Below are 19,562 nucleotides of genomic sequence, written 5' to 3' on the forward strand. Positions count from 1 at the left end.
GGTATCAAAATGTAATTTAGTTGGCGTATATTATCAGCCAGCTCGGCTCTAGAAACCGAGCGAGCGCTGCAAAATGGAGAATCATGACTTTTAATCAAATGCGTGTAATATTGACCGCCGAATTAAAGACAGGCCAGAAAAAGACAGAGTACTTCCACTTAGCGGAAATTCCCTTCTTAATCCGAGTCTTCGGAATCGTACCCAAGCGGACGCACACGCTTCTGCGTATCGATATCCCGCCGCACGTACCCTTGATGCACATCACCATTCTCCTGCCGGAGCTCCGCGACAGACAGCCGATTATTCTATAGTGTTCAAATTAGCACGCCGGTGCAATCTGATTTGTCTAGTCACACCAATCATGCAGCATACCTCTGAAGCCTTGGGCCAGCCTCCCTTTCGCTTCGGCAACCCGGCCGTCTTCGGCGCACCCACGCGAGACCAGTCGCCCACGACGTTGGCGTCCTCTTCGGTCACCGATGTGGCAGCGTGCGAGGATCCCGCCACCGACGACGACGCAACGGAATCCGCGAAGCGCCGCTGCAGCCCACCGTCTGGTCCCCAGGCGTTGAACGAGCGGCTCACAATGGACGCGGTGTCTGAGTCGCTCTCGAGCAGTGTCGTGGGTAGCGACATATCGCCCGCCGTGGACGATGCGGATGAAGCCGCCTCACTGACAGCCTTGTACTTGGTGCGCAGATGCGGCGGCAGCACAACCGAGCGGGTAGACGAGGCGTCGTCAGCGCGAGACAAAAACTCGTCAATGGCCGCGGACTTGGCGGACCCGACAGCCTTAAGGCACGACTCCTCGCTGAGTCCAAGAGAAGCAAAGGCCGTAATAGGAGCCTGATTTTTCATAACGGCCTGATTAGTCTTGAGGCTGATTTTCCGACAAGAACCAAAAAATGGCTACGTTAAAGACATACCTGCGGGATGAGATCGTCGTCGTCGTCGTCGTCGTCGTCGTCGGGAAAGAAGTCCTGACTTAGGAGGAACCTCTGCCTCAGGGCCTGCTGCTGCTCCTCTTCTGGCGAGATATGGCCCGTTTCCAGGGGCCCGGGAGTGAGAGCAGGCTCCTGGATCTCGGTCCAGGCCACACAGCGTCGACATTGCTAGACAAAAAAAGGCCAGTGTCAGAATGTGGACGACCATGACAACACCATCATGCCCGTTATAGTAGTAATGACAGCGACTTACGTATTCGCCGTTGCGGCGGGAGTTCTTGCTAAATTCGTCAATGGGCTTGACAAGCATGCAGACATCGCAGCGCATCTCCGACCGCGATCCGGCCGAGTGCTGCTTGCATGTCATCCCGCAGTGCGCGGGATCAAGGCGCCGGTCGCCGGCGGAGAGATATTGGAGGGTTTTCTGCTGTGCGTTGGAAAATTCGGAGAGGTCTTTCCACTCCCCACCGACTTTGCAGCGGAATCTAGATAGCAAGGGTCATTGTGTTGGTCTTGAGACGATGCCGATGACGAGGAACGAAACTTACCGAGTGGGAGCTGTCGGGACGCCTCGACTGGAACTGGGTTGGGCACTCATGGTGATGTTTAAGCTGGAATTCGGGAGACTGGACTATGATGCGAATGGAAAGGCAGAAACGTGCCGCAAGTGAGAATGATGTTCTGTTTGAAGCACGCCAGGCGGTGGCACTCGCCACCTGGCAGAAGGTGCTAAAATAGGTAGGGCAACGGCCAGAAACTCCGTTTGCACAGCTATTTCTAACACTTACCTGGGTACTTGTGCTCATCATTCGTGTGTTTTGGGGAATGGAATCGATCTCGATAACCAGGATTCCGCATCCATGTCCCTGTGCTTGCAGTCTTGTCCATTGACCGATCATCGCAGTTCGAGCGCCTACGACTCGATTAGACGCCGGGGATTCGAAGACATTGGATAAAGAAGCTCCAATTATACACATGATGTGCTCAGCTGCAGTCTTGATTGCTCAATTCATATCTATGTTGCTTGCGAAAAGCATCTAACTTTGAAACCGCCATCATTCAGTAAAAAAAAAAAAGAAACCAGGCCGAATGGGCCAGGTATATTTATATATATATTCATGAAAAGAAAGGGGAATGCTACGTTGTTGCAATGCTAATGCAGCTTCACCAAGTAGGTGATATGCGCACACATCTACTATGACAGCTCCCATGCCGGTCTTCATATGCGCCCACCAGAAATGATTTCTCGTTCCAAAAGCTCCGTTTCGTTATCATCGCCTGTGCGTCGCCTCTCCATGACCCAACGCGCCTCACCATTGTCTTCCTCCTCCATAATGTAGGAGATGCTGTCCGTCGAGCCCTGCTGGCGGCGGTGCCCCTTGACGTTCCTCGACAGCGACACGGCCCGGATGGGCAAGTTCGCGAGCTCATGCGACCAGCTCCACTCGTTCGAGTTCCTGCCTGTAGTGGCCGACACCGGTGCAGATTCGCTCTGGCCGCCCTGCGGTCGAGGAGCCGGATATGTCGCAGGCGCCGAGTTGCCGCGGATGGGGTTGGCTTGCTGCTGTAATGCAGCCAAGGCGTTGGCCTGCGCCTGCGGCCTAAGCGCAGCGCTGGCCATTGTCAGCGTCGGACTGGGAGGCAGACTTCCCAACTCGGAATCACGACCTTCACTTGAGAGAAGCGAGTTTTGCCGCACGTGTGTGTACCCTGATATGGAGGTTCCGGCAAGGTTGGCGGTCCATGGGGAGCTCGGGAGCTCGCCTCTCTCCGACTTTGGTGAGCCATCACGGCTAGAGGACAGGCTGGCCTGCGAGCCGCCCCAAGCCTTGTTGCGGAGACGCAATAAGGCAGACAGGGTCATATCATCACCCTCTTGCGACATCATGGCTAGCTGCGCCAGTCCGGGGCTTTGCATAGTTGGTGTGCCGCCTACCATAGGCGGCAAGCCCATGCTCATAATCGAATTTCGGTTCGAGTATTCAGAACGTTCCGTGATGGGAGTGAGGTTTGGTTCGCGAGAGATGAGGCGACCGCTGGCGGATCGCGCCAAGTCGCTGCGTGGCCCGAAGAAACCACCGCTTGCGTACTGATATTCGGTACCGCCAGAGGTAGTGGAGCTATATGATCCATGATGCTGGGTCGCGGGGGCTGCATAAAAGCCAAACTCCTGGCCATACCAGCCGTCTGAATCATTTGCTAGCGCACTGGCATTGGCTTCCGCAATAATCGCATCATCGTCTAATTCGAAATCGTCCATGTTCTCGTAGCCAAAGTCATCGCCAAAGTCCTGCTTGGGCGCGTATTCCACATCATCTTCGATTTTTACGGTTGATTCTTGCGTCTCAATACCCTCCACCTCTTCTGTGCTGTATTCATCCTCCTCTTCATCTTCCGGTACGGGTGACGCGCTACGCTGAAACTTGCCAGAAGCAGCAGCCTCATGCGCAGCGGCAGCCAGGGCGGCCTGGTAGGCTGCCATCTTGCGATGTGACGGCGATGTTGGTGCCCCCATCATTGAAGACACTCTGCCTAGCGGCGAAATCATGGAGCTGCCGCCGTGTGCTCCTTCAGGCATGCTTGCACTGAATGAGGTATGCGCAGTAGACTGTGCAATTCCTGACTGAGCAGAGAAGCGCGAGGTCATATCAGACTCTCTCCTCTTGGGCTGGCCGATGGCTTGACGTAGTGACTGAGCATGAGCAAATGCTCCTGGAACTGGGCGGCCGAATTGATCTGTATCATCATTATCAAATATGGATTCGTCGAAAGGCTCATCATCTGGGTCGATTCCGGCGGCGAGATCTTCTGCAAATTCGTCTTCATAGCCAATGATGCCGTCATCGAAATACATCTCATCCCCTGGAACCGGCCTCGGAGCATTCGACTTGGCATCCATAGTTCCTTCCTCTTCTTCCAGAGGTGTCTGCTCGCTAATACCGAGTGCAGAGAGCTGTTGCGCGAATGCCGGATCCATATTGTTCACGTTGGTATCCGCCGACAAGGGAAAGGTAGCCGTCGTCGGTGTGTCTTTGGTGAGCGCCGATCCGATGGGTTGGCCCTGCGCATCTCGAGGGGTATGAGGCATCTGGCCTGGTAGGTATGGACTAGGGAGTGCCGAGTCGGGGTTCGATCTTTGAAAGACAAATCCGGAAAAGTTTTGCTGATCATTATCAGGATCCTCGTGAGCATCGAGTTGATCCTCCTGTATATATGGTGTCTCATTGAGATAATCGTCTTCTTCGTCAAAGTCTGCATTCACGCCGGGTATCCTTTCTTCAAGCCCGTCGTCTTCCATCATGGCATCGTAATCAAATCCATCTTCATCAAACTCATCAAATCTTGAGTCTCGTCGATCATCGCACTCTGGTTCGCCCTTCTCCAATTGCCGTTGTCGATGTCGCTCTTCCAGAATCTTCTCCTGTTTGGCAGCTCCTATCATATCAAAGCTGAACCTAGAACTTGTGCTTTTCATATGTTTCGGTAATGATGCCATCGTGTCTCTACTCGACATTTCGGATAGAGATACATTGCGAGACCGTGTTGTCCGTGTTGACGGGTTGACACGTCGGAGAGATCCAGGTACCTGTTGAACATTGTCCTCGGCTATACTAGAAAGGTTCTCAAACTGGATAGAGCCAGCCATGGAAGAACCACTGGAGCTGCGCATCCGCTCTCTGAAAGAGCCATTCCGTACGGCTGAAACGGGAGCAGAAGGAGGACTCTGGCTTGTTCGGCGATGGCTTGGTGTAACGTCTTGATGAGTGATTGGCTCAGGTGTTGGCGCTTTTTCGGGTAGTGGTGCGGGCACAGGCATTGGGGCAGGAGGCGGCGCAGGTCCTGGCCTAACTTTATGCTCAGTGGCGGAGGGGTCGACTGCTATTTGCAGAGATTCGTTTCGTGGGATGCTCCGTCGCCTAGGCGCACTAAAGTCGTGTATGCGAGTGCCCTTGATTCTTGGATCATACGTCGGCTCGGGTTCTCGAGTAGGTAGTGAAGGCATCGGTAGGGCGTCGGGCACGCTTTGATTTGCCTTTCGCCGCATCAGAAGCGTGGACATTGGATTTTTGAGAAAGGGTAAGCCCTTCTTCGCTTTGTGAGGCTCCATGGGGGTGATCGTAACGGGGGTCGTCGACGACGTGAGTTCGCCAGTAAGACCCCGGCCTGGCGGGCGGCGACCGGTCGGCTGCGACGATATTCCACCTTCAGATGGCGAGATGGAAGAGTGCGATGGGACTTTGGAGAAGCTCTGCGGCGGTATACTTGGTCTCGGTGCAACAGCCGGCGGTGCACCAGCAGCAGCGGGGTTTCTCTTGACGCGGTGCTGCTGGTCTTCAACCTGCCGCGCGGTATTATTCTCGGGTGTGACGAGCGTCTTTTGCGCCCGCAAATCACGTCGGTAGTTTTCTAAGGCGACGCCGCCAATGAAGCCCGAATCAGTAGTATAGGGTGAGCGGCCAGGCGGTGGCATGCGCTGCTCGACGGGCGGCGCATAGGCATCGGAGGAGAAGTCGGGCAAGGGCGGGGACTCGTCTGAGGTCACTCGCGTGATGGGCGGCAGCGTCGGTGGAACAAGAGATGTGGCTGAGGTCGGCGGCTGCGTGTCCGGAGACGAGACGGCATCGGGTGTAAAGGGCGAGTTGGCGTTGCTTAACGGAGAGGGCTGCTGGTCGCCGGCTGGCGACGCCGGGTTGGACGGCCCGCGCCGGTGGAAACGTAGATGCGACAGCATTTTCGGGGTCAGTCTCTGGGATTGTGTCCCTCGTTGGGACTGACCAGCGCAGTTGGAGATCGGTTCTTTGTTGAGACTGGCCAGCGCAATCTGAGATTGACTCGCCGAGAGCAGCGACGGGCGCGAGCTTTTTACCAGGCGAGGGCAGAAGCCGAAGCAATCATATCTGCAAGTATGGCTGTGTGACGTGGACTATCGCGCTGTCGTCAATCGCATCGTAGAGCAAGCGCCAACTCCCGCAACGATGGCTGTGTCTTGCCGCCGAGTCTGTAAAGAACGAGCGCGCTGCAGAGAGAGGGCGTTGCGTGGTTGGAAGCTTATGTGTTGGTGCTAAACAAGATGAGCAGCCTTGTTGTGGCGTGAGTCGATGTTGAGCAAAGCAGAAATGGGCCCCGTACGGTATGCGACAGCTTAAGAGGGACAGGTGTGTGTGTGCCAAGGCAGACACGGCCATTACAAAAATATTGGGCGAATGCTGAACAGCCACTTCCATTTTCCATCTACTTTTTTTCTTTGCTTTCCAATTCTAGACTACATTCGTCCCTTTCGACTCCTTTCCCGCTGAATTCTGTGAGTTGCCATGTCAATAATAGCGGCCGAGGTCCCCAAAACAATGGTAGCTTAGCCTAGCCTAAGCCAGCCTCTGTTGACTTTCTGCCAGTCTTAGCAGTGCTTCTAATTAAAGCAGGCATGCAAACTATTAGAAAAGGCGACATTCAAAAGACGTCAATGAAACTTAACGTTTTCTGTTCGGAATTTCTCTGATTTATTCGAGTTTATAACAAGCCATGTCTCATTGACTCAGCTCCGTTCTAGATGCTGCCACACCATTCATCTTCCTCGCCTGTTCCTTTCTCATCACCGTGCCTGGTTGTGATCTTTCATCCGACCCCATTGGATCATCGTGTATTTTGTGAGACAGATCCGGCACTATAGAGCCGCCTTCAACCTCTGGAAACGGCGTCAACACGTGGCTAATGTCTCCCCACCACGTCTCGCCGAAACGACGGTACCAGTCCACCGTGATGCGCAGACCTGTGTCCAAGTTTGTCTGCTGGCTCCAACCCAGCCTGCGCAGTTTAGATCCGTCGACCGCATACCGACAGTCGTTAAAGGGCCGGTCGTGCGTGTATTTTACCCATGTGCGGAAGGCGGGCTTCTTCATAATGGCGGCGGGGTCGGTGTCGGTGCCGTCAACCATGCCCGTAACAGAGAGCAGCTTGGCGCACAGATCAATGTTGGAAACTTCGGAGGAGGAGCCGACATTGTATATTTCCCCTGTTTGGCCACTGTGCAGGATGGTGTCGAACGCATCGACAGCATCACCGGCGTAGAGGTAGCGCCGGGTAGGACTGCCGTCTCCATGAAGAACGACTGGCTGCCTTCTGTTCAACAGACAAGCAAATTTCGATATAATCTCTAGAAAAATTTGGATGATTAGCTTGTGAAGCCATGAGAAAGCAAGATTCTCTGCTCACTCTCTGGGTATTGATGCGGTCCATAGACGTTGTTACTCCGCACAATGATGCAAGGCAGCTTGAAGCTCGCTTGATACGATTGCACCATCATCTCGGCGGCAGCCTTGCTCGCAGAGTACGGATTCGTCGGCGCCAGTATACTGGCCTCGTGCACATCGTCCTCGTCATGTTTGACCTCTCCATATACCTCGTCGGTCGAAACATGGATGAAGCGTTTGATGCCCACCTTTTTGGCACACTCTAGCAGTACGTGCGTCCCAAAGACGTTGGTCTGCGTGAAGCTGTACGAGTTACCAAAGCTCAGATCAACATGCGACTGAGCCGCAAAGTGCATTACCGTGTCAATGTTGTACTTTTCCAGGCAGTTCAAGACCTCGTGCGGATGGGTCAGGTCGCCCACGTACGTGGCAAAGTTGGGACGGTCTGCAAGAATAGCCGTGTTGTTCATGGAAGAGCAGTAGTCCATTTTATCAAAGCAGATAATGTTGTAGGCATCTGGATATGTAATGACAAGATGCCGGACAACCCACGAGGCGCTGTGCGTGGCCGAGTTAGTATCACGGCTTGAAGGGACACGCGATGTCAGACAGGATCGGATGAAAGCTCACATAAAGCCGGCACCTCCAGTCACCATGATGTTGCGCACATCTGATCTTGGCTCAAACTGTGTCGTTCCAATGAGAACAGGCGCCGTTTTCCATATTTGGCAGCCATCGCCGCCGTCGCTATGCTGGTGGTGCATAGTAAGCTATTACAGCGAGCTGCCCCGCGTGTTTGTCCAAGGCCCGGCGCTGGACAAGCCTCCAAGGCGCATGCAGTGTAGTCCCTCGCCGACAGCCCCAAGTCTCCTGACTCTTGCGGCAATCGATTATTTGGGTTTCCTTCTACCTCGTCATGGGCTTGGTTGAGGCTCGTGAGGGCAGAAAAATCAGCTGCTTCCGCTGTCGCATAAGATGACTCGGCTACGCTCAATGTCTTGACTCAGAGCCTCGGCGATGCAAACGGGGCGGCTGGAATCCTCCTTATCGAATGCTTTTTTTGACCCCAAATATTAGCACATGATTTCGTTATGTTCGAGACTTGTACAACAGTAACGAGAATAAAAACGAAACAACCAACGCCTACGGATAGCAAAATAATCTCGAGTGGCTTGTCAACCAGCTACGGCTGGCCCGCTGATTTCTTAAGCAGTTACTGTATTGAGGCTAGCGCAGACGTAAGCTCGCGACCACCGCAGAAATATTAACCTGCAATAATAAGTTCTTATTAGTGATTGTATTATGTGTTGATATCTTGACCAGCGGATGCAGGTCATTTTGCATGTTCCTTGTCTCAATTGGGTCATTGACTGCGCTCCATTCCACGGCAAGCTTGCAGCCGCTCGCTATTGTAAAACGTCAGCCAAAGGTGCAAGTACAGTTTTCTTGATGTTGTTTGGCATTGCTTCGCTATAAAATTACAAATTGAACCGTTTTCTGTCCTTCTCCATCTTGGCCTTCCACTCCCACTGCGTTGCATCGTCGCCTTCGCTGCCCGCGCGTCCGATGCCCTTGTCGACACGCCTTAGCTTTAGCGTGAACCGCGGACCGAGCTCCTGTAAACCTGCACGGATTTGCTCCACGCCCTTCATCTTCTCGCCGTCGGCAGCGACGACGCTCTTCTCAGTCGCGCGCTTATCGCGAAACACGTAGCGGTGGCGGCGCACAAAAATGTAGTCGCGCTGATTGTGCAGCGTAATTACTTGGCGGCCCTGAAACTCGGGCGCGGGTGGGAACAGTGTTTGGAAAATCTTGGCCGTCAGCAAGCCGAGCGGCGTCTTGAAATTGTTGAGGAGCAGCTCGGGGTAGTGGTTGGTCGGGTTGCCGTGGCCAGGTAGCTTCTTGCCCTCGACCCAGTTGGAGATGGAGAAGTGAAATGTCGGGCCCGACGGCAGGTGCACAATCGACATGCCCGTGGGTTTCTTGGAGTCTTCCTTTAGCAAGACAACGGCGGTGTAATCTCTGCCGATGCAAAACTTGCAGATATCCCGCAGAGAATACTTGTGGCCGTAGCGATGTGATGAACGGGGAATGTAGTTGCTGTTAGGGAAGAGCGTGGTGAGCAGGTGCGCCTCCTCATGCAACGTCGAATTCAACGATGTCGTGACGAGAATCTTGGGCGTTGGCGGTGGGATATCGGTAAAGAGTGTAGGAAACTTGAGAGCCAGTGACGACGGCGTCAGGTCCAAATTGGTACTCGTGGTCGAAGGGGCCGCACTATTGTCTCTTAGAGCGCGTTTTGCCCGCGCTTTGTCTAGAGCGGCTTCGCGAGCCTCATCGCCCTCATCATCCTCATCGTCGCTATCAAGCATGCTATCGTTGTCATCGTCGTCGTCGTTTTGGTCGAGCGGAGCGTTCAAGGCGGCCTCCTCCTCAGCCTGGGCTTCCTCCAACCGTCTGCGCTTAAGCTTCTCCACGTCTACAATAACACCCAAGCTGTCATCGTCGACATCGTCCCATACACGCTTCTGATCCAGTGTCTTTGGGGCATTCTTGGCGAGTCTGGCGGTCTTGAGCTCGGGGTTGCGGTCCTCTTCCTTTTTGCGTTGAAGTCGTTCTTCGCGACGCTTCTTGTCCTTGTCCTTTTTATGTTGCACAAAGAGCTCCTTTCGCTTGACTTTGTTGGCTACTTTCAATGCTCGCGTTGGGGCCTTTTGAAAATCCATGCTTGCACCGGCAAGCTCGCAATTGGCGGCCCTGAATAAAGAAAAGTCAAACGACGTTCGGTGAGTCGACACTCAAAAAGTCAATAGCCGACCGCCTAGACAAATTTTTGGCAGTGGAGGGGCGTAGGTAAGTTTATCCGGCAGAAAATCGCAAAATTTTGGCGGTGAGTGCCTGGCTCAATACCTGATTGGCCCTGAACATCAACAATGAGCCCACTATGTGCGGTCCGTCGCAGCTTTTTTGCTAGTAACCAGGCGGGCAAAAGTCTTTGTGAGCAGTTCTTTCGAAGGTGCAATCTCAGCTGTCTGGCGAGCACATCTTGCCTCACGAAATGGCGGCAATGAGCTCAAAAAAAAGAAAGCTGGCGCAGGTGGCTGCTGAGGTCACCGACGGCGCACCAGCAGCCGTAAAGAATGCCCAGAAAGCATTTTTCAAGAACGCTTCGAATTGGAACCTGGAGCAAGACTATGAGTCAAAGCCGCGCAAGGGCAAAAAGAAGGAGCCTAAACAGAGCAACAAGCTACCGATCAAGACGGCAGACGGTCGATTGGAAATTTTGAACAGTTTGGATGCAGACGGCGACGACGTTTCGGTCGAGAGCGACACCGAATGGCTCGAGGGCCGCGAAGACGACGTTGAATGGGAGCCAGAAGCGGAGGAGGAAGAAAAAGCACCGACGATCCCCGAATCACAGCAAATTCTCGAGGCACAAGAGGAAATGGCCAAACTCGCCATGGCCCTCAATGAAAATCCAGAGGAGAACATCGCTTCGCTAAAGGCCCTGGCCAAGTACGGCGAGTCGGAAATCACAGCCATACAGATGCTTGCGCTCATGACGCAAATGGCCGTTTTCAAGGATATCATACCTGGATATCGTATAAGACCTCTGGCAGAAGATGAGCAAAAGGAGCAGGTTTCAAAAGACATCCGCCAATTACGTCAGTTTGAGCAGTCGCTCGTCTCTGGTTACCAGCATTACGTCAAGGAGCTCAACCGCCTCGCCCGTCTCGGTATCAGGGCGAAGCCTGGGATGCAGAGCGTCTCCAACGTCGCCTACACCTGCGCTTGCACCCTCCTCACCTCAGTGCCACACTTTAACTTCCGCTCCGAGCTGCTCAAGATTCTCGTGTGGAAGCTGAGCCGGCGCCGTCTCGACGACGACGCCAGCAAGTGCCTGCAGGCGCTCGAGACGCTCTTCCGCCAGGACGACGAGGGCCGTCCGACTATGGAGGCCGTCTCGCTGCTTACCAAGATGATGAAATCGCGCGAGTACCAGGTCGATCAGGCTGTGCTCAACCTGTTCCTCTCGCTGCGTCTGCTCTCTGAGTTTCGTGGCACCGCTTCTAGGGACCGCGTCGATAAGGATGGCGGCGAGGACGGCGAGGACGGCCCCGCGCAGTCCTTCAAGAAGACCAAGAAGAACCAGCGCGAGTTCCGAACCAAGCGCGAGCGCAAGCTGCTCAAGGAGCAAAAGTCCATCACCAAGGAGATGACGCAGGCTGACGCCCTCGTCAGTCACGAGGAGCGCGAGCGCATGCAGTCCGAGACGCTCAAGATGGTGTTTGCCTGCTACTTTCGCGTTCTCAAGCTACGCGAGCCGCACCTCATGGGTGCCGTCCTCGAGGGTCTCGCCAAGTACGCCCGGCTCATCAACCAGGACTTCTTTGGTGATCTCCTCGAGGCTCTCAAGGACCTGATCCGCCACAGCATCAACGACGCCAGCGCCGAGGACGCCGACGACCAGACCGCCCAGGATGAGGAGAACGAGAGCGAAGAGGGCGACGACACCGAGCCCTCACGCAACCTCACCCGCGAAGCGCTTCTCTGCACCGCCACCGCGCACACCCTCCTCGCGGGGCAAGACGCCCACAACTCGCGCAACGCACTCCACCTCGACCTTTCCTACTTCACCACTCACCTCTACCGCTCCCTCCTCGATCTTTCCACCAACCCCGATCTTGAGCACACCAAGCCCCCCAGCTCCACCTTTGCCGCCGGCCGCTACTTGCGCATCAATGTGCAGACCACGACCGTCCTGCTCCTCCGCTCACTCACGGCGATTCTCCTCCCGCCGTGGAACATCCGCTCCGTGCCCCCGCTGAGGCTTGCCGCCTTCACGAAACAACTTATGACCACGTCGCTGCAACTGCCTGAAAAGTCATGCCAGGGCACGTTGGCGCTGCTCGGCGATGTTGCGCATACACATGGAAGAAAGGTCCGCAGCTTGTGGAACACCGAAGAACGCAAGGGTGATGGGCGTTTTAATCCCGTCAGCGACAGTGTGGAGGGAAGCAATCCTTTTGCGACGACAGTTTGGGAAGGTGAGCTCTTGCGCAAACACTATTCGCCCAAAGTAAGAGAAGGGCATCAGCTGTTGGTAAAAGGCATGAACTCGAAATAGATGTACATAAGCTATCTCACGAAATACAAACATAAACACCCCATATGTCTCCTCGCCTGGTCTAGCTTATTATCACATTTCTTAATCCTGAATCAGCAACTAGATTATTTTAGAATCTCGGGGTGAACGGCTCTGCTTGAGCCCGTAGCGCCTGTTGTGCTGATTCGCGCCGCTCAGACATGGGGCAGAAATCCTGGTGGATAACAATCTGCAAGTTGACCGAGAACTTGTTTGCGAATGAGGAGTTTCCCGTTTCTTCGGATGCAAAACGAGATGCTGAGAGTCCTTTTTGGGGCTTAATAGTTGGTGTGCAATTACATTTAGCTGGCTCTGGCGTTCTCGGTGGCCTCGCAAGCTGCTCCAACGCCTTCGATGGCGGTCGAATATTTTCTTTTTGCTGGATTGTGGGTGGTAGACGTACTACCGGTTTTGATGATTCGAGGCTCGCAAGACCTGCATCTGCCCGAAGATTGGAAAAGCAATTGCTGACCTCATCCAACGGTAGCCGAGAGGGCTGATTCGACGTAGCTACAGCAGATACATGGGTAGGGCCACTTTGGCCTTTTGTCTGGCCGCTTTGAGCAACCGGCGTGATTGGAACCGTAGCGGCCGGGATTTCTTCGACATCTGCTTTCTTCCAACCAGTAAACGATGGATGAATTCGAGGCGCAGTTGGCAATGCTACGGTATTGGACTTCGCCTCAGCTGGAGATTGTAGATGCCATTGCTGTAGTTGGTCGATTAAAGGATCAACCTTTGCCAGTTCTTTCTCCTGCTGTGACATGAGCGAAAGAAACTCGTCAAGCACTGAGCCCGCAACCCCTGAAGTGGGAGCTTCAGCGTTGGCCAGGGATTGGGACTGTCCAGTAAGGGACGAAGTTGGTGGCAACTCAGCTCTGGGAGCCACAGCCAGCTGGACTATAACAAGAGGATTAGATTATTCTTGGGCCAGAAAAAGCTTTGTCGAGTTACCTTCTGGAATGCTGACCAAGGCATCTTTTCGGCTCAGAAAATCAAGTCCTCGCCCGCCAGTTATGGACGGAGCATCTTTTCGCGCCTGCCACGTAGCCATAGAGATCGTGCTTTCCTGTCGCGCGTGAAACTGTCGAGGTGGCTGCCTGTGACTCGTCGTCGATGTTGAGCTGAAGCCTCCGGGTCCTAAATATGGGTAAGAGTGTCTTCATACTGATAAAAGGGCCCAAACACGTACGAACGATAGACTGTGTCAACTGCGCACGGGCTGCACCGCGTAACTGTGCATCTCGGTCTTGGGAGTGCGCCCTGGGCCTCGAATTTCCTTTAGACTTGGGAGGTTTTGTCTGTGAGAAACTCCTAGCTAAAGCTCTAGCGTCTGCCAGCTTTGCCTGGTCATTGAAGTAAGAGTTCGCCATGGCTCTAGCTGCAGGTGGGCCAAATAGGTAACGGTGAAGAGGCCGTCTCCGTAAAGACTGCCGACGAGATTGCAGACTTTAAAGTGAAGCTGGTGATGTGAGCGGGCATTGCAGAAGTGTGAAGGAGAAAAGTTGACGGGAAGCGTTTGTCTCTGGCAGCTGGCAGCAGCGGCCGGCAGCGGGCCCTTGACCGCGGCTGCCGTTTGCAAGGAATGCGAATATTGTCAGAAAAAAAGACCAGTTAATTGGTACATTACAGTAATGTAACTTTTGCTCCCTTGGAGACTTCAATCTTCTTTGTCATTTGGAAGTAGTTTGCAAGGGAACCAAGAGGTGTAGGACTCTGAATGCACTTGTCAAGTGTCCCGCGTACTGTTGCATGCCGTTGCCCTCTATCATGCTGTTACCACCTTGGTTTTCTTGGAGCCAACAGAGGTTTCTAGAGAAACTATCTGGGTTTGACGATACTGCAGGCTCCTGGCCTCGTCAAGCCACTCGCATTGCACTGGCTTGACAGACTTCTTCACCAGATCCCACAACGCGCATGACCCCGCTGCGTCACTCTTGATAGCCACGGCTGAAACGCGCGCTAGTCCTAGACAGCTGCTCAGTCGGCTAGAGCATGGCTTGGAGAAGCCTATTAATCGAGTAGCGTGCTCTGGTTGGACATCAGCGGAAGATGCGGCTACCATCTGTGGAAAATGGCTGTTGAACGCGGCAGATTGGTTGCCACGACAGACAAAAACCATGGAATATCTCTGCCGTTTTACCACAACACCATCCACACTCGTTTCGTTATTTGCATTTTGAAAGCCTCTTGTAATGGAATTGAAGCCAACATCCACCTGCGACGCAGTCTCTGGCTTGACTGGCAGATTAGCGGCCATTGCCATTGGGAAAGTGGTTTTGTCCTCATCTTTCTCTTGACGTTTCCTTTTCTTTTCTGCTCGTTTCCCTTTGGAAGTTTTGATACATCTCTGGCGATGCTTGCCGATTGGGCCGAGATACCTGAGAAAATAGTAAGTACTCGCGACGGCAGGCTACGAGGCCGGGTGCCTCACTCGCAGAGGAGCTCTAGTATGTCATCTTGATCTTCTTGAGATATCTCTGGCCTGTGATTTATGTTAAGCAAGGAAGTAGATCAGTAGACACGGTAGAATCAACGTACCAGGTAATTGTGGTGAAGGGTGATCCAAGGTGATGAACAATTCTTTTGCGGACAGGCCCGCCAGTAGTGGAAGCCATAGTAGTAACGTATAAGACGCGAGTGTGATCAAAAAGGGCCACTTTAGTCTTCAAGGATAAAATTTTGAGTCGTTTGCTTTTGACAAAATTCTTCTGGCAGGCAGGATGCAAGGATGAAGAATCATGCCAGCCTAATTACTGTCAGAGTTGGAATTATGGGGCCGCCGCAGCCAAGTGTTCTTGCTCTCATCAACTTATCTAGGTACTTATTTACAGTGACTAATTAGGCTATCTCTGCCAACCTGAACAACACATCTCCAATGAACTGTGCCCCTATCAGCCTTCTTATCTTCATCTCGCATATTTCCCGGACTCCAAAATCGGTATTAACCCTACACAGGCACGGAAGGCGGCTAGAACCACAGCCGTGTAGACCTCCCTGCGTGGGGGCAGTGATTTTTTTACGTGCTTGACGAGACAGCTCTTCAAGGCTTGGCGAACTGCAGCGACCAATACAGCTTGAACTTGGCATCACTCATACCCAATTGGAAGCTGAATGATGGAATTATTGCGCCGGTCCCAGTGGAGTAACGACAAAGGAGTGCCTGAGCCCAATTTCCAATAAACGGATGCCCAACGAATACACATCGTGCTGCATCCAAAAGCCTGCATGCATGTGTATACCTTGTCTCTGCGGATGATGCTATTGGTTACGCTGTCATGTCACATTGCCGCTGCGCATAGATTGAAAGTTAGCACTTCGAATTTGAACAAAACCCATTAGGGATGCCGACCCCGGGGCGGGTGCCTGCGCACTCCGCTCGTGGATGGTCTCCGGCCGAACATTACTGTGCACAAATCCCCATGGGTAAAGATCGCTTGACTGCTATAGCTAGGCGTATTATGAGCGCGAGCGCGGCGGTGATGCTGAAGCTGTGCTGTTCAAAGAGCTCTAGCGCAAGCTCGAAACTCCAAGTCCTCGAGCGGCAAATGAATATGAGGCCAATGATGGACAAGTGCTTTATGGTGGAATCTTTACGCTTCAGAGTCCTTGGCAGCTCACGAGGCTGAATGCTTCAGGTCGGCATTCTGGGGCTTTATTGCAGGTCTCTCCGCATCAGCGCGCGTGATCTGAATTGCTGATGCAGGCCATTGTCGACTAGGAAAAGTTTTCGGGATCGTTTTCGCCAAATGGCTTGTGTGATAGAACAGCGGATGCTCTAGTTACACAGGTTCCCGCTTTACGCCGCCTTTAATTAGAGAGATATGAGTGTCCTGGGCTGAGCTTCCGCCTATGTTCGGCGTATGTTCTTGGCCCTGATAAGTGCTAAGCTACTAAGCTTGGATGCCTTGCTGACCTATTTTCTAGCTTGAAATCTATCGCAGCATTCTCGTTGAATATCACCTAGGATCGAACATCTTTGTCCAGTGTTTAAGTTCGGCTATAATTTTGTTAAAGGGTTCGCGCGCCAATGCGCAATCCAGCTTAAGGAGGCCGCTGGTGAGGCCCGACTCTTCGGCACCGGGCTTCACCTCTGTGATGGCTGCCATCAAATTTCCCTGCATGATCTGCAGAAAATCAGCAAGGATTTCATAATGGCGTAAATTTATAGTATGAGCAGCGCACCGATCGATGCCGTTTTCTTTCTTCCGCTACCGTGCCACGTCACTTCTATCAGAACGACCTTTTCTTGAACGTGCGAGTCCGCGCACTGTTGTTCGTGATATACTTAGATGAGTGATGTGTCATATGTGTGATATATTAACTACATTTAGTGGCAATGGTCAAGCTTATTTCGGGTAACGTACCTACATGCGTGAGAGACAAGTCGTGGGTGCCCACAAGAGCCATTACCAGCTTGACAGATAGCAAGGTGCTCGGCGTTTTTAAGTCGAGACATTATTAGGTTTAATCGACGTATGTTCAAATATTCGTTCAGGTTTTCATCACTTCATATGAAGTCTAGGACAGATTGTCGTAAGACGCAGAAAGCGTCGCTCTGAATGACCTCCACAATGGCAAGATGATTCTTGCTGTCGTTGTATGTACCAGCCCACCGTAGAAGGCGTACGCGCCAAGAAGGTTTAGAACTGGGCAGAAATTAACAGCAAAGATGCGGGGTTTCCTTCATGATTGCCCAACCTCCTGCATGGCAGCTCACTATCACCCGCCATTCTTATTCTTTGCTTCATCCTCACCAGCTGCTTTCCCCAGCCTGTCTTCTCACCAACTTCAATCTTCCCTGAGAAACAAAAAGCTACACAATCTTCATACTGTCGGCGAAGTCTTCTTACCCGTTCTTTGATTTGTCATTCAGGGTGGCGTTGCGCTGAGCACTACAGACATCTCGCAGTACAGTGTTAAGCATGAACCGACGACAGCCATCCGAACCCTTGCCGGATATTGTAGCTGACGCCAAACTCGAAGCTGAAGTGCACTCCAACTACACCAAACATTTCTACAACAGTTCTTCATCAACGACTCGCCGAAGAATCCGGGTGGAGATATGGACTCGCGACAAAGAACTTGGCCACGGAGCATTCGGTGTAGTCCATCGCGAGCGATGCGATGACGGAACTGTAACGAAATTGAGAGCCGTAAAAACAATTAGGAAGACTATTTCTGGACACAAGGTTGACTACACAAGGGAGCTCGAGGCCGTGATGAAGTTCTCGCACGGAAAGGTAAGTGGCCACTCATCTAGGGCATCACTCTGGCATACTAACATATATGGTCGGAAAGTTCAGGCACTGTTTCGTGCAATCATATGGATGGTACGAGTCGTCGGAGCATATTTTCATCGCGATGGAGTACCTTAAACATGGAGATTTGCAAAAGCATCTCGCCCATCCGCTATCGGAGCAGGAGGCCAAGCTTATCACTGCCCAAATCATCGAGGGCCTTGGCTTCATGCATGAAAATGGCTTTACTCACCGCGACCTGAAGCCTGGAGTAAGTGTAACCTATTTGACTCTGCACGAACTTGGTTGACAAAGAAAGAACATGATGGTCGTCGAACCAGGACCAAAGTGGTTTGTTAAGATTGCGGACTTTGGCATTAGCAAGCGAAGACATGAATTGTCAACAAGTCTACATACGCAGGGACAAGGCACCATTGGGTTCGCTGCTCCCGAAGCCCTGGGTATCATTGATCACGGTAGATCTTACACCTCTGCTGTCGACATGTGGTCACTTGGCGCGGTAGTCTACAAGATACTGACCGGCACAGTACCGTTTCCCAACATGCAGGAGGCTCTCTCATATTGTACTGGGAAGTCAGGTTTTCCATCCGATATGCTCGACAGATATTGCGTCACAAGAGACGGACAAGAATTCATCAAGGCCTTGATGAAGCCAGATGGCTGGCGGCGACTGACCTCGACCACGGCGGCCAAACATCCGTGGATGACCCAGTCTGATCATAGGTCAGCTCAGATTTAGAAGTTTGCAGTGTGCCGTACTAATAGTTGTTCGCCTTTGGCAGGGACGCAATGAGATCCGGGAGATCTAGATCCCAGAACATCGTAGATTCAGGTCGCGACATGCCATCCGCCGAGAACAATCCTTCGAGGTCGAGAAGTTTGCGAAGGTCGAGACCACCTGTTGCAGGACCACTATTTGCAGGAGCACTGCCAGTTGTCGTGCCGCCAGTGCCGCCAGTGCCGCCAGTGCCGTCATTTCGAGTACCCCGAATGCCGCCATTTCCAGTTGCCCCAGGTCCCAGACACGATGTTGTCTATGTTGCTGAATGGGACGTTGATGTCGCTTATCATGACCCGTATCACGGGCATTGCGGGCATGGACACATGTAGCCTGTGGCGACTAAGTCCCTAGGGGCGCGAGAATGCCAAAGCGAGGTATCATGGTATACTACTACTACTAGCTGCCGGTCGGTCAGTCTGCTGGGCGGCACGACTGCGATGAATAGTCAACAACTAATGCGGGAAACAGCGAAGGAATGCCAGGAAGAACAAGTTTGTCGCGATAAGTATGTGCCAGAAACATGATATGCGAGATGGAAAGCTTCACAGAATGTATCAGAAAGCACTTTCACTAATAAAGTCTAAGCCTTGCTAATAAATCTGCGGTACGTTACGGGTGATTAGCGGGAAACAGCTTGCTGCAGCAATGTCTTGTAGCTATTGGTGTCGTGGTAGGTTGCTGGTGTTGCACTACGCCATGCACAGGTCATAGTGACAGATGACCTTGTAAAATTGGATGAAAATCCATATGGGACGGGATTGGGGGTGAAGGATCTTGTTGTTTCGAAGCTGGTAGTGAAGAAGATTTCCGCCAAGGCAGAGTGAAAAGTAGGAAGCTTCTGATTAGCGCCACACTGCGCTTACCTGGGTATGACATAGGTACCTGCCAACTGCGTAGATCCCTAAGGTACCTACGCGGGAGGGGGGTGTTTTCTAACATGCCCTCGGACAGATTCTTGTAGATATAATATTAGTAAAGGTTTTTACTATTTATTTAGGCTTCTTATATAGGATGTCATAAGTTTTTTTAATATGCTAAAAAGTGCGATTTCCTTATAACACGCCTAAAAAATATGCCAGATCGTATAATATGTCAGAGGGCATGTCAGAGGGCATGTCAGAAAACACCCCCCTCCCGCGTAGGTACCTACCTACCTAGTTGCCTAGCACACCTAGGTACCTATCAACTTGACCTAGTACGGATGTAAATACTGTGGCACGTATGGTTGCCTAGCCGCCTGCC

The 19,562-nt window shown here is 52.6% G+C and overlaps 7 protein-coding genes across 7 annotated transcripts; 2 read left to right on the plus strand and 5 right to left on the minus strand.

The window, feature by feature from the left end:
* Positions 1 to 176: 176 nt before the first annotated feature.
* BBA_01852 (uncharacterized protein) lies at positions 177 to 1,542 on the minus strand (the record flags this gene model as incomplete). Its single annotated transcript, XM_008596949.1, has 5 exons — positions 177 to 305; positions 373 to 846; positions 927 to 1,112; positions 1,198 to 1,429; positions 1,493 to 1,542. The coding sequence occupies 5 exons, from the start codon at positions 1,540 to 1,542 to the stop codon at positions 177 to 179; spliced, it is 1,071 nt and encodes a 356-aa protein (XP_008595171.1).
* Positions 1,543 to 2,163: 621 nt separating this feature from the next.
* BBA_01853 (uncharacterized protein) lies at positions 2,164 to 5,676 on the minus strand (the record flags this gene model as incomplete). Its single annotated transcript, XM_008596950.1, has 1 exon — positions 2,164 to 5,676. The coding sequence occupies one exon, from the start codon at positions 5,674 to 5,676 to the stop codon at positions 2,164 to 2,166; it is 3,513 nt and encodes a 1,170-aa protein (XP_008595172.1).
* Positions 5,677 to 6,469: 793 nt separating this feature from the next.
* On the minus strand, positions 6,470 to 7,896 carry BBA_01854 (dTDP-D-glucose 4,6-dehydratase; the record flags this gene model as incomplete). The annotated part of the gene is made up of 3 exons (XM_008596951.1): positions 6,470 to 7,095; positions 7,155 to 7,690; positions 7,763 to 7,896. The coding sequence occupies 3 exons, from the start codon at positions 7,894 to 7,896 to the stop codon at positions 6,470 to 6,472; spliced, it is 1,296 nt and encodes a 431-aa protein (XP_008595173.1).
* Positions 7,897 to 8,610: 714 nt separating this feature from the next.
* BBA_01855 (brix domain-containing protein) lies at positions 8,611 to 9,858 on the minus strand (the record flags this gene model as incomplete). Its single annotated transcript, XM_008596952.1, has 1 exon — positions 8,611 to 9,858. The coding sequence occupies one exon, from the start codon at positions 9,856 to 9,858 to the stop codon at positions 8,611 to 8,613; it is 1,248 nt and encodes a 415-aa protein (XP_008595174.1).
* A 332-nt stretch (positions 9,859 to 10,190) lies between these two features.
* Positions 10,191 to 12,260, plus strand: BBA_01856 (nucleolar complex-associated protein; the record flags this gene model as incomplete). Its single annotated transcript, XM_008596953.1, has 1 exon — positions 10,191 to 12,260. The coding sequence occupies one exon, from the start codon at positions 10,191 to 10,193 to the stop codon at positions 12,258 to 12,260; it is 2,070 nt and encodes a 689-aa protein (XP_008595175.1).
* Positions 12,261 to 12,369: 109 nt separating this feature from the next.
* On the minus strand, positions 12,370 to 14,896 carry BBA_01857 (uncharacterized protein; the record flags this gene model as incomplete). Its single annotated transcript, XM_008596954.1, has 7 exons — positions 12,370 to 13,178; positions 13,233 to 13,418; positions 13,471 to 13,624; positions 13,920 to 13,994; positions 14,059 to 14,659; positions 14,713 to 14,763; positions 14,820 to 14,896. 7 exons carry the CDS (start codon positions 14,894 to 14,896, stop codon positions 12,370 to 12,372), a joined length of 1,953 nt encoding a protein of 650 aa, XP_008595176.1.
* A 2,307-nt stretch (positions 14,897 to 17,203) lies between these two features.
* BBA_01858 (protein kinase, putative) lies at positions 17,204 to 18,278 on the plus strand (the record flags this gene model as incomplete). Its single annotated transcript, XM_008596955.1, has 3 exons — positions 17,204 to 17,521; positions 17,580 to 17,789; positions 17,838 to 18,278. 3 exons carry the CDS (start codon positions 17,204 to 17,206, stop codon positions 18,276 to 18,278), a joined length of 969 nt encoding a protein of 322 aa, XP_008595177.1.
* Between the last annotated feature and the right edge of the window lie 1,284 nt (positions 18,279 to 19,562).

Source organism: Beauveria bassiana, assembly GCF_000280675.1.
Source record: "Beauveria bassiana ARSEF 2860 unplaced genomic scaffold BBA_S00004, whole genome shotgun sequence".
Taxonomy (NCBI): domain Eukaryota; kingdom Fungi; phylum Ascomycota; class Sordariomycetes; order Hypocreales; family Cordycipitaceae; genus Beauveria; species Beauveria bassiana.